This window comes from Cebidichthys violaceus, unplaced genomic scaffold (assembly GCF_023349555.1).
Source record: "Cebidichthys violaceus isolate CVI_PGR_0920_01 unplaced genomic scaffold, fCebVio1.0.p SCAF_17, whole genome shotgun sequence".
NCBI lineage: Eukaryota > Metazoa > Chordata > Actinopteri > Perciformes > Stichaeidae > Cebidichthys > Cebidichthys violaceus.
Window position 1 is genome coordinate 13,567,243 of NW_027176340.1, and position 13,176 is coordinate 13,580,418.

Here is a 13,176-nt window from a genome sequence, read left to right on the forward strand (position 1 = left end):
TAAGTGAGCGTGAATCTTGGCCTGTTTCAATTTTGACCATTAATTTACAAGAAGAAAGCAAAAACCTGCGTCACGTCTCATATGGGCACCTAAATATTGTTTTAAGACAGGCTTGAGAAACTTGGCTTAGAACTACATTTACTTAGTCACAAGAAACCACTTCAGCGTACTGACATGTGCCTTGAAGAATCACAACACAAACGCGTGCAAAAGTAATAACGTTTAATTCAAATAAAACCATGCAACAGGTCACCATCACCCTGATTAGATTCAACCCGTCATAAAAAATAAACATCCAAAGCCATACATTGCGTTGAGTGAGCGTTCACTGTGTGAGAGAGGAGACACAGGTCGGCACGGAGACTGAAGAAACCCAAACAAGAACCCAAAAACAGCAGACAAACAAAAGCAAACCAATAACGCAGCTCGTCCTGCTCGGCCCGGGCCACAGTACAGTAGTGGTGAGGTGTGGAGCGCACAAACTATGTTCCTCTCCTCTCCCCACACCCACCCCCCCTCCCTCCCTCCCACTGGCTGCTAACAATCAATCACCATCACAAAGCGCTATGACCCATATGGCACACAGAAGACTAGTCGGAGAACATGAGTGATGAGCCAGCAGGGCCCTGTTGATACATACGTTGCTGAATGTCTAGTAGCAGTTATTTCCTCTGTCCTGGACATGCAGCCGTTTGAGGAAAACCCGTGAATTTCACATCGTCGGGATTTTGCGGAAGCTGGGGGAATTTGAGACCGACGCATCCCGGGAGACCTAGCGAAGCACTGTCTGGGCTACTTTTATTTTCATCTCCATGAAGGGACTCATGAAAAAACCCACAAATGACCTAAACATTTAACATTTTGGTCGGAGGGTGGGAGGGTGGGGGTTTACCCAAGTCGAATTGTTTTGCCGAGTTGATTCAAATCCCTCACCGCACTACCCATATAACAGGGACTAAGTGAAGACCGCAGCACACGCTCGTATTATTGGTACACTCAATCAGGTCATTGGTTATTTTACAATCTGGATGTAGAACACACACGAGATAAGACAAAATAACATGAGTGAGATGTACAGGATTTGTGTTGGGTGATGTCTGGATGCACATCCCTCTCTCTGTCCAATGGGAGGCTGCTGAGGGGAGGGAGAGGGTGGGAGTGGAGAGTCTTGGATAACATGATGTAGTTTGACAGTGGTAGAGAGTGTGTGTGTGTGTGTGTGTGTATGTGTGTGTGTGTGTGTGTGTGTGTGAGTGTGTGAGTGTGTGAGTGTGTGAGTGTGTGAGTGTGTGTGAGTGTGTGTGTGTGTGTGTGTGTGTGTGTGTGTGTGTGTGTGTGTGTGTGTGAGTGTGTGAGTGTGTGAGTGTGAGAGAGAGAGAAGGATAGCAGCAGGTCCTCAGTTGCTGTACACCTGGCCTTCAGGTGGCTGGGAGAGCCGGCTGTTCTCTTTCAGCATCATATGCTGTCTGAGCTCCTGCAGCACCATCCGGATGTTGTAGGTGTTTCTCCACCTGCAGAGCGCCGACAGCGACTTCATGTCCACCTGAGAGGAGAGGAGAGAGGGAGATCTTTTTATTAAGGCCTCAACAAAATTATTTTTAAGAGGACCACTTTTAGAAGACAAAAGTAACAAGGAGAAATCTGGCAAAGTTAGGAGTGACTCCTAAAAATGTTTTTGCTCTAAAAAGCATTTTAGGGCTAAACTAGCTCCTGAATGTGAGAGAAGTTAGAAGCTGTGGTTAGGGTACTTCCTCCGACACTCACACGACATCCTATCCTCATACAGCGGTTCATATGAGATCTTGTATGAAAACTTACTCTTTAACTTTTTTTCCACAAAAGCCAGCAATGCGTGTCAATTTCCACTCGTTACATGCATGATACATAACCACCTTTTCAAAATAAACTTCCGACTTGACAGGAAGCAACTTCTACCGAGTTAGGTTGAGGAATAGATTGTCGTTTGGGTTAAAAGAACTACACAAGTAATGTGACAAAAGAATCAAAGCTGGCTTCTCACATCACACGGGGAGCGAACAGCGGTCTCCTGGGTGTTTGTTGGACCCACCGGTTTGTTAGGGGCTTTATACTTCCTCGTTCAAGATTGCGTGCATAACTTACAAAAAGATTTTGTGGGATATATATGAATTACGGTGCATTCATTTTTTTGGATGAGAGCAGCCTGGACAGGACCACGTTCTGAGGCAGAGGACTCCTCAGTCACTGAGCCCTGCTTACAGTCAGTCACATGCTTTTATTTATGTATTAGTGGTGGGGAGTTCATCCAATCACACCACAGATGATGGTTTGCACAACTCTCACTACTCCATCAAAACACAGATGGTCTCTTCAGACCACATTTGTTTGACAGTTCCTTAAGTGTACATTAAACAATTATTCACCACAATAACTAAATGGATAAAGATGATTTCATGCACAATATGTGCTATTACTTGGGTCAACTCCGCCCCTCTCTCTTAGCTTAGGAGTTCTCTTGGTGCCTGACTAAAAGTGACTCCTGGCGGCTTTGTGGAACAGTTTTAAGATGAAACTCTTAGCTCTGAATCTGTAGAACTCTTTAGGAGAAGTCCTGAAGTAACACAAGACACTTTGTAAATACGGCCACTGAATCTAAATCAAAATGGTAACTAGACTGAGATTCTCAGCACTTGTAACTATCTTTACCTACTTTACCATCCGCTTGTATTTAGACCATTGCTGACAATATAGCGAAACAATAAGCAGGACTACTTTACGCCATGTCTGCTTCACAGGGACGCAGGATCTGTGAAGGAAACAGGCCATATGAAACTTGCAACCTGTTGAGTCTCCCTGTACCATTAATGGCTGTACAAAATTCCTAAATCACAGGGTTCCTAACAACTCACTACTAAAAGCTACCACAGAGACTGAAGCATGAGTCAAGTCTTGAATCCAACTGGCAGCAGCGGCTCCTACTAGCAGAGCATGACTCTGTAAATGATGTGTATGTCCGATTCAGTGCACAGGACACCAATAAATACTTGAAATGAATGACCAACTTCACTTGGTGAGAACAGATGTGAGGTGAAATCTGGATACTCACCACACCGTTTGAACTGTGTACGCAGCTCATGTTGATCTTGTTCACAAAGCGGACATGAGGGGGATGCTCCGGGTACTTGGATCCACATTCTATTCTCAGACTGTATATCCTGCCATCGTAGATGGTCTGCGATCAAAGAAACGGGGACAGGTTAGCTCACAGAGTGAAATGTGGAGGTGTGAACCAGCAAGATTTCACAATCTGACCTGGTGGCACTGATGACAAGCAATCTTCTGGCTGATGGAAAATAGGAGAAACAGCTACAAATGCTGAAGTCACCTTGGGGACTCACACCCCAACTTACTGCCATTGCAACTTTACATTTATATATGCCGTCTACTTTGTTCCTGTAGCACAGCGGTACGAGGATCAAGGCTGCCACATTCAAAACTGCAAAAACATAAACTAGTGCATGCCTGCATGTTGTTCTTTTCTTCTCAACCACACAAGGAAGGAACAATAAACCATTATGCAAATTAATAAATACATTATATAACCACCATATTGAACTCGCACCGAACCGTGACTCCTAAACCTGAGTATGGCACCTACAGACCATTACACCCCCCAAAAGATGACTTATGACTTAAGGAGGTTCTCCCAAACTGCAATAAAAGTGCCCGTCTCCTGCTGCTCCTCAAAAATCCGTATCTTGATTTTTTCAAATTTCTAGTTTACCTTAATACAAGAAGAGTTACCACGGGATGTGCAGTACTCCTGCTGCTCATTAGCTGAGACTTGGCATCACACCTGCAACCTCATGCACCACATGCACTCCATTAAACGCTGTTTCCTAGCCCTCGCTACTATGAACATGTAACTCAGCCTCTGTTTACCATGTTACTGCCATTTCTTATGAGACAAGCCATTGATTCAGGTTAGCACAAGCAACATGGTTCTAAATGAAATGAGAACTCTACTGATTAGGAACAACTCGACACAGTTAGCGTTTGGAGGGCTCCAAAGGTTTTCTTATTGTAAAACTTAGAAAAGTGCTGCCAAGAGTTAGATGACCTTCTTCTTGTCTTTCAAGAAAACGTGTTCTTAGCCATTTTTAAATCCAGTGCTGGAGAAAAGAGCTGTGTGATGCGAGAGCGTTGTAAGCCCTTGGGGCGTTTCACCTTGGGAGGGCCGATGATCATGCCATTCCACTGAGTTAGTGTCATGTCGTCGTCACTCACGAGGCCCCAGCTCACTGTGCCGTCTCCACCTCCCTTTTGACCTTCCTCCAGCTCCTCCAGCAGCCGAAAGCTGCGTGGAACTACGCAGCCTTCACTCACACACACACACACACACACAGAGACAGAGAGAGAGAAAAGGATCATGACGTGAATTCTATCTATTCACACACTGAAGGAAATTCAATCATATCCAATACTTTCCCTGAACAGAGGTTGCTGACTAAAGCTGAGGAAGGTGTGTGTGAAAAATAAAACCATGCAACTAGAATCACTTATTTTAAAAACTTCTAGTACAAAATGATTGTAATAGTTCAATCTGTCAGTGATCCCTACTATAACATAGCATCAACCTCCTAACCACACTATGACTCAGGAAATGACTCAGTTGGGCATGATGATTAACAACTGTTGTTGTTAGTTTAATGGAACTGTCTACATTCATGTTCCAGGTCAAAAAGGTGTGATTGCACTGTTGAAAGTTGAAAACGCCTGAGACAGCGGACCATACATGGTTCTGACCGAGTCTTGTTTCCCTACGGCAGCAGTGTATATTTTGTGGCTGTATGTTTCTTTTGCATCCAAGTATGTTGAATTTATTAAATTAACACTTTCCCTTGCAGAATCAGCGACTACTTTACACGTCAGCTCGGGTGGAGGATCGTGAGAGCAAACCAGTGCACACCTCGCCTGGTTATTACAGGCAGTTAATGGATAGTAATGTTGCTGACGAGATGGGGTACGTTTGTCAGGTCTGAAAGTAGCATGAGAACATGCACATGATCAGGACGGTACCACCCTCCTCCAGAGTATGAACCAGGGAAAAAACCCTGACCCAACCTTTGAGCTGCGTCACCTAGACAGTGTGTGGTCACACAGACAGACAGGGCTTCATAACAGAACATTTACCTACTTTGACATTCACCTATAATGTCATTATCACAAATTCCATCTTTAAAAATGAAAATATTCATAGTGTCAAACATTGAAGGACAACATTAATAAAATAACCTGATGTCAAAATGATCAAATTATATTTCTTCATTTAGAGCACATACATACGTGTCGGCCATAACGGCAGGCAGCGAAAAAAGGTCCATCTGTAACACATTGATGGCCGAACACAGGCTGCGACATCCAACTATTAAACTGACCACACGTTCAGTAAAACGTACTTGGGTTTACACTAGTACACTCTCAAATTCCCGTGAATATGTATATAATAAGACTGTACTTTGAGCCTTCATTCGTGACAGCAGGGTCCTCCTCAGACGAACAGTGTTTGAATGGTGAGGTGAAGTTATTAGCTTTGGGGTAACCACGGGTGAAAAACTAAATCGCCGTTGCTAGCCATTTAACGGGATTACCTACTTCTTTTCAATGTTACAAACATACCGCTGCGGGTGGCTGGTCCTGTGACATTAGCAGAAAGAGTAAAATACATTTTGCTTTAGAAAATTTCTTCCGGATAGCCGCGATTCTCCAGTTGCTACCAACTAGCTAACGTTATCTAAGCAAACAAGTTTTCCAGCCATCAAGCTAGTCAGGGGCGTCACCGCCTCGCTAACAGAGAAACCCACCGATACCCCCAGGCACACGGCCTTTGTGGTGTGCGGTGACTCCATATGAAGCCTTGTCTTTTGACCGGATAGCTTCGTATTGGTAGATTAAAAGTTGTTGCCGATTAGATGTGCATAATGTTGCTCAAAGACTGTGGGCCAGTTTAGCTAACCAACGAGCTAGCTAGCTAGCAGCGTATGACAGCATTTTCTCAAGCTGAATTTAATGTTTTAAACAGTCAAAATTCCTCCGCAGCTGGACTCTTGCACTTGCAAAACTATTGCGCACCTAATGTGGCATAGTGGAAATAGTATCTCCTAAGGAAAATCAATGAAAATGTACTGTCTGAACTGTCAGTGAAGTCGGCTTACCTAGTACGGCGGAGGCCGCCATCTTTATCACTGCTTTACGGAAGCGCGCACGTATGATGTTAACTAGCGCGTGACATGACGTGACGAAGAAAAGAAAAGAAGTAGCGTTTAGTTCATATTTTTATTTCATTTAAATTGCTTCATGATATTGCTATAGTTATGCTTTTTACACTAGTGTTTGTGTGGCCGTTTTAACATGAAGTAGCTGGACTGGATACATTTTATTTTATTTTATTGTAGTTATCTGTCATTTGATTCTTCCTGGTCTAAAAGAGCATTTCAGATTTCCACGCTGACGTTTGTCCGTTTGATATCTATAGTGAAAATATTGGATATCTGCAAAATAATTCTTACAAGGAAAAACTCCAATTTCAGATATCTACTATATAATTCTTGCTAATCATAACTTAGGTATTATCTTTTTGGATATCCAGGACAGATATCCACAATACATTTGTAGATATATACAATGACATTGTTTCTAGTCTTAATTTAAATTATTGATATCTGAAATTGCATTTTTACTATAGCCATAATGTCAGGTATTGATATCCATAAGTACATTTACTAGTCACAATACATTGTGGATATTCAAAATGACATTATTGTTTTTTCGTGATTGATATAAGAAATTGAAATGATGGCCTGTAACAATGGGGTAGTAGATATATGAAATGCGAGTTTTTCTTATTAAGAATTATATTGCAGATGTCCAGAATGTTTATTCTAGATATGAAAAACATAATTGTGGGTGTCTGAATCTGAAAGCCCAATACACATAAATGGCAAAAGGGATGTCACTCACGGATATCTGCAGTACATATCCAGTCTTGCTATTAAATGTAAAAACAAGTTGCAATAAATGGCATTAGATTTATATTTGGTGTTACAGTTTCCTACAATATGAGCCCGTGGTGGTTATTGGAAGTGCAGGTTCGCCATCTACTGGACAATACGGATAGTGTCAGATAAAAAGATAGATTCACGTCACAAAAATGTGAAGTTATCCTTTTAACTAGTAGCACACATTGGCGGCCGGATACATTTTTTAAATGAATACCTTGCTTGTATTCTATTTGCTTGAGAACATTTTTGGCCATTTTGGCAAATTGTGTTTTGCTTCATTCATGACTTTTTAATTTCTCTCTTTAAAAAAACAACTACTATTTATCAACAAAGTAAATGTTATTGTTGGGCTTCCAAAGGTCATTGTTGTCCGTGGGAGTTGACAAAACGTTCTCACCTCAAGATCCATTTAGTAGCTGTGGTGCTTTCAGTCATATTGTACTGAAGGATCTTTGTTGCCATTTCATTCATTTCTTTCTTTTTCAAGCTCAATTTATAAGCCAACATGAACAATGTTAACATCCAACATTCAAAGGCAACTTGCATATCCCATTGACTGATGAATTGTGGGATTATTTTCTCAAATAATACTTTTGATGTAGGTTAGGTTTTTGACGTACTGTTGATTATTGGATATGTTCATTCTCGTAGCCAACATTAGAGCATAATGATTTTTGAAATTGAAATCAAGAAACAAGCATTCAGTACGTGTGATCTAATTGAGCAAATAATCATAATTTGTTGGAGTAATTAAAGGTAATACATTCTTAATAAAACAACTCTCAAAGAAAGACTTATATCTCAGCCAGAGTTTAATCCTCTCCAGTTCTTATTTTAATAGTAGAAAATAATGTGATGTTGGTCTGATTGCCATGATTTCTGGAGAATACCTCTACTCTAAGCCTTTTGATTGCAGTCAGCATGGCCGTGGAACTGGGACACCTTGCTGGATTAATGCCATTATGAATGGTATTAATAACATCTGTGATTTTTCCTGCTGTGAAAAAGCCTAAAAACAGTTTGACTGACTTATCTGATTTAACTTTGGTTCATAAAACTCTTATATCTGGTGTACAACATTTTGGGGTTCAGAATCAGATTTGTTTTATTATTTTAATTTCGTCTCTCTTGTTGTACTGACATAACAGTCAGGAACAAGGACAACAAAGATGGACAAATAAAGGTAAAATATAGGACTGTTATGTCCACAACTAGTGAAAGAATAGTTTTTTACATAAATAAAAAAAGCACAAATTACCAACAAAACAATAGGAAATAAATTGTCTATATACAGGTCAAGTGTTCTGTATGTTGTAAACTATACAATATGTGCAAAGATATAAATACTGAATATACATGAACTAGATCATTATTTATAGTATGTACATGTGAAGATGGATGTTTTTGACCCATTAACTTTGAGACGATGGAACTGGAAGCGCAAAATTGCAAAACTCATTCCTGCACCACTGTTATGTAAACTTGAAAGTGAGTCAGACTTATGACCACTGAGTTAATGCCATTTTGCTGTATGTCATATTGTACATGCATGCAAAAGGCAACCAGTTTGGAAAACAATACGGTATATCAACAGATGTACAAGTAATTTCACTGATGACGAAACATTAAAACAGTGGAAAATCTGTTTAGTCTCAATGGATTTGTCTCGAGCAAAGGAATCCTGGAATATTGGTTCATGGCTTTACTTTCCACCAAATTTCATGTATACTTTTGGAAGTACCCTGTTCAAGACCAAACAAATAAACAAAGAGACATACAACGCATGATATCTCAAGCGTTGTAAAGAGATTCAACGGTCAGGGTCCACTAGGGCCCGTCATAATAGCATGCACCACGTCGTCATTATAGTGTGCAGTAGGGCCTGTCTCAATAGCGTGCACTACGGCCTGTCTCAATAGCATGCACTGCGGCCTGTCTCAATAGCGTTCACTACGGCCTGTCTCAATAGCGTGCGCTAGGGCCTGTCTCAATAGCGTGCACTACGGCCTGTCTCAAAAGCGTGCGCTAGGGCCTGTCTCAATAGCGTTCGCTAGGGCCTGTCTCAATAGTGTGCACTACGGCCTGTCTCAATAGTGTGCACTACGGCCTGTCTGAATAGCGTGCACTACGGCCTGTCTCAATAGCGTGCACTACGGCCTGTCTCAATAGCGTGCACTAGGGCCTAGCGTGCACTACGGCCTGTCTCAATAGCATGCACTAGGGCCCGTCTCAATAGCGTGCACTACGGCCTGTCTCAATAGCTTTCACTACGGCCTGTCTCAATAGTGTGCACTACGGCCTGTCTGAAAAGCGTGCACTACGGCCTGTCTCAATAGCGTGCACTACGGCCTGTCTGAATAGCGTGCATTATGGCCTGTCTCAATAGCGTGCACTACGGCCTGTCTCAATAGCGTGCACTACGGCCTGTCTCAATAGCGTCCACTAGGGCCTGTCTCAATAGCGTACACTAAGGGTTGTGTCAATAGCGTGCACTAAAGCCTGTGTCAATAGCATGCACTAGGGCCTGTCTTAATAGCGTGTGCTAGGGCCTGTCTCAATAGCGTGGACTAGGGCCTGTCTCAATAGCGTGCACTAGGGCCTGTCTCAATAGCGTGCACTAGGGCCTGTCTCAATAGCGTGGACTAGGGCCTGTCTCAATAGCGTTCACGAAGGCCTGTCTCAATAGCGTGCGCTAGGGCCTGTCTCAATAGCGTGCACTAGGGCCTGTCTCAATAGTGTGCACTAGGGCCTGTCTCAATAGTGTGCACTACGGCCTGTCTCAATAGTGTGCACTACGGCCTGTCTGAATAGCGTGCACTACGGCCTGTCTCAATAGCGTGCACTACGGCCTGTCTCAATAGCGTGCACTAGGGCCCGTCTCAATAGCGTGCACTACGGCCTGTCTCAATAGCGTTCACTACAGCCTGTCTCAATAGTGTGCACTACGGCCTGTCTGAATAGCGTGCACTACGGCCTGTCTCAATAGCGTGCACTACGGCCTGTCTGAATAGCGTGCACTACGGCCTGTCTCAATAGCGTGCACTACGGCCTGTCTCAATAGCGTGCACTAGGGCCTAGCGTGCACTACGGCCTGTCTCAATAGCGTTCACTAAGGCCTGTCTCAATAGTGTGCACTACGGCCTCTCTCAATAGCGTGCACTACGGCCTGTGTCAATAGCGTGCACTAAAGCCTGTGTCAATAGCATGCACTAGGGCCTGTCTTAATAGCGTGTGCTAGGGCCTGTCTCAATAGCGTGGACTAGGGCCTGTCTCAATAGCGTGCACTAGGGCCTGTCTCAATAGCGTGCACTAGGGCCTGTCTCAATAGCGTGGACTAGGGCCTGTCTCAATAGCGTTCACGAAGGCCTGTCTCAATAGCGTGCGCTAGGGCCTGTCTCAATAGCGTGCACTAGGGCCTGTCTCAATAGTGTGCACTACGGCCTGTCTCAATAGTGTGCACTACGGCCTGTCTGAATAGCGTGCACTACGGCCTGTCTCAATAGCGTGCACTACGGCCTGTCTCAATAGCATGCACTAGGGCCCGTCTCAATAGCGTGCACTAGGGCCTGTCTCAATAACGTTCACTACAGCCTGTCTCAATAGTGTGCACTACGGCCTGTCTGAATAGCGTGCACTACGGCCTGTCTCAATAGCGTGCACTACGGCCTGTCTGAATAGCGTGCACTACGGCCTGTCTCAATAGCGTGCACTACGGCCTGTCTCAATAGCGTGCACTAGGGCCTAGCGTGCACTACGGCCTGTCTCAATAGCGTTCACTAAGGCCTGTCTCAATAGTGTGCACTACGGCCTCTCTCAATAGCGTGCACTACGGCCTGTCTCAATAGCGTGCACTAGGGCCTGTCTCAATAGCGTGCACTACGGCCTGTCTCAATAGCGTGCACTACGGCCTGTCTCAATAGCGTTCACAACGGCCTGTCTCAATAGCGTGCACTAGGGCCTGTCTCAATAGCGTGCACTATGGCCTGTCTCAATAGCGTTCACTAAGGCCTGTCTCAATAGCGTGCGCTAGGGCCTGTCTCAATAGCGTGCACTATGGCCTGTCTCAATAGCGTGCGCTAGGGCCTGTCTGAATAGCGTGCACTACGGCCTGTCTCAATAGCGTGCACTAGGGCCTGTCTCAATAGCGTGCACTACGGCCTGTCTCAATAGCGTGCACTAGGGCCTAGCGTGCACTACGGCCTGTCTCAATAGCATGCACTAGGGCCCGTCTCAATAGCGTGCACTACGGCCTGTCTCAATAGCTTTCACTACGGCCTGTCTCAATAGTGTGCACTACGGCCTGTCTGAAAAGCGTGCACTACGGCCTGTCTCAATAGCGTGCACTACGGCCTGTCTGAATAGCGTGCATTATGGCCTGTCTCAATAGCGTGCACTACGGCCTGTCTCAATAGCGTGCACTACGGCCTGTCTCAATAGCGTCCACTAGGGCCTGTCTCAATAGCGTACACTAAGGCCTGTGTCAATAGCGTGCACTAAAGCCTGTGTCAATAGCATGCACTAGGGCCTGTCTTAATAGCGTGCGCTAGGGCCTGTCTCAATAGCGTGGACTAGGGCCTGTCTCAATAGCGTGCACTAGGGCCTGTCTCAATAGCGTGCACTAGGGCCTGTCTCAATAGCGTGCACTACGGCCTGTCTCAATAGCGTTCACGAAGGCCTGTCTCAATAGCGTGCGCTAGGGCCTGTCTCAATAGCGTGCACTAGGGCCTGTCTCAATAGTGTGCACTACGGCCTGTCTCAATAGTGTGCACTACGGCCTGTCTGAATAGCGTGCACTACGGCCTGTCTCAATAGCGTGGACTAGGGCCTGTCTCAATAGCGTTCACTAAGGCCTGTCTCAATAGCGTGCGCTAGGGCCTGTCTCAATAGCGTGCACTAGGGCTTAGCGTGCACTAGGGCCTGTCTCAATAGCGTACACTACGGCCTGTCTCAATAGCGTTCACTAAGGCCTGTCTCAATAGCATGCGCTAGGGCCTGTCTCAATAGCGTGCACTATGGCCTGTCTCAATAGCGTGCACTACGGCCTGTCTCAATAGCGTTCACAACGGCCTGTCTCAATAGTGTCATGATCTGACTTGGCTGGGAGGTGTGTCTTCTGAGTTTCAGGCTGGGTGAGCAGGTTTCCGTGGAGACCAGGGCGGAGTCTGGCTGCTGTCACACCTGTTCTTCATTCACCATCAAGAACCCTACTTAAGGAGCAGCAGGAGCACCAGTCTTCGCCAGATCGTTTTACCATTCCCTTGCCTCGTTCCAGTCTCATTCCTCCCGAGTCTGACGGATTCCCTGGCTTCCTGTTGCATCTCTCCCACATCTCTGCATTACCTGGATCTGCCTCACCACCTGCCTGCTCACCCGCCGCCACACTGGAAAACACCCTCCAGCCAGTCAGTCTCTGCCTCACCCTCCAGTTGTGTTTTCACCAGCTCACATTGCACCTGTCGTTCGGACCCCTGCGTTCTCCTGGTTTCCCCAACGTTTCTCCGGCTCATGATCCAGCGTTCCTATCTCGTTCCACTTCTCTAAAAAGAGAAAAATAAATCTTTTTTCATACAATTGAATCCAGCATTTGAGTCCACCTCTGTTTGGCTTACACCCCGTGACAAGTGTGCACTAGGGCCTGTCTCAATAGCGTGCACTAGGGCCTGTCTCAATAGCGTGCACTACGGCCTGTCTCAATAGCGTGCGCTAGGGCCTGTCTGAATAGCGTGCACTAGGGCCTGTCTCAATAGCGTGCACTACGGCCTGTCTCAATAGCGTGCACTACGGCCTGTCTCAATAGCGTGCACTAGGGCTTGTCTCAATAGCGTGCACTAGGGCCTGTCTCAATAGCGTGCACTACGGCCTGTCTCAATAGCGTGCACTACGGCCTGTCTCAATAGCGTTCACAACGGCCTGTCTCAATAGCGTGCACTAGGGCCTGTCTCAATAGCGTGGACTAGGGCCTGTCTCAATAGCGTTCACTAAGGCCTGTCTCAATAGCGTGCGCTAGGGCCTGTCTCAATAGCGTGCACTAGGGCCTGTCTCAATAGCGTGCACTAGAGCCTGTCTCAATAGCGTGCACTAGAGCCTGTCTCAATAGCGTACACTACGGCCTGTGTCAATAGCGTGCACTAAAGCC

General features: G+C 45.2%; 1 protein-coding gene across 1 annotated transcript; it reads right to left on the reverse strand.

The window, feature by feature from the left end:
- Positions 1-521: 521 nt before the first annotated feature.
- ube2v1 (ubiquitin-conjugating enzyme E2 variant 1) lies at positions 522-6,268 on the reverse strand. Its single transcript, XM_068712665.1, has 4 exons — positions 6,195-6,268; positions 4,207-4,355; positions 3,086-3,211; positions 522-1,543 (listed from the first exon to the last, which is right to left on the reverse strand). Exons 1-4 carry the CDS (start codon positions 6,214-6,216, stop codon positions 1,397-1,399), a joined length of 444 nt encoding a protein of 147 aa, XP_068568766.1. The 5' UTR covers positions 6,217-6,268; the 3' UTR covers positions 522-1,396.
- Positions 6,269-13,176: the final 6,908 nt, after the last annotated feature.

Bases quoted from the DNA above. Each gene is read 5' to 3' on its own strand.
- ube2v1 (XM_068712665.1), bottom strand. From the start codon at position 6,216: ATGGCGGCCTCCGCCGTACTAG. The intron at 4,356-6,194 runs GTAAGCCGACTT...GTGTGAGTGAAG, and splicing joins GGCGGCCTCCGCCGTACTAG to GCTGCGTAGTTCCACGCAGC. The intron at 1,544-3,085 runs GTGAGTATCCAG...CTCTCCTCTCAG, and splicing joins TACACAGTTCAAACGGTGTG to GTGGACATGAAGTCGCTGTC.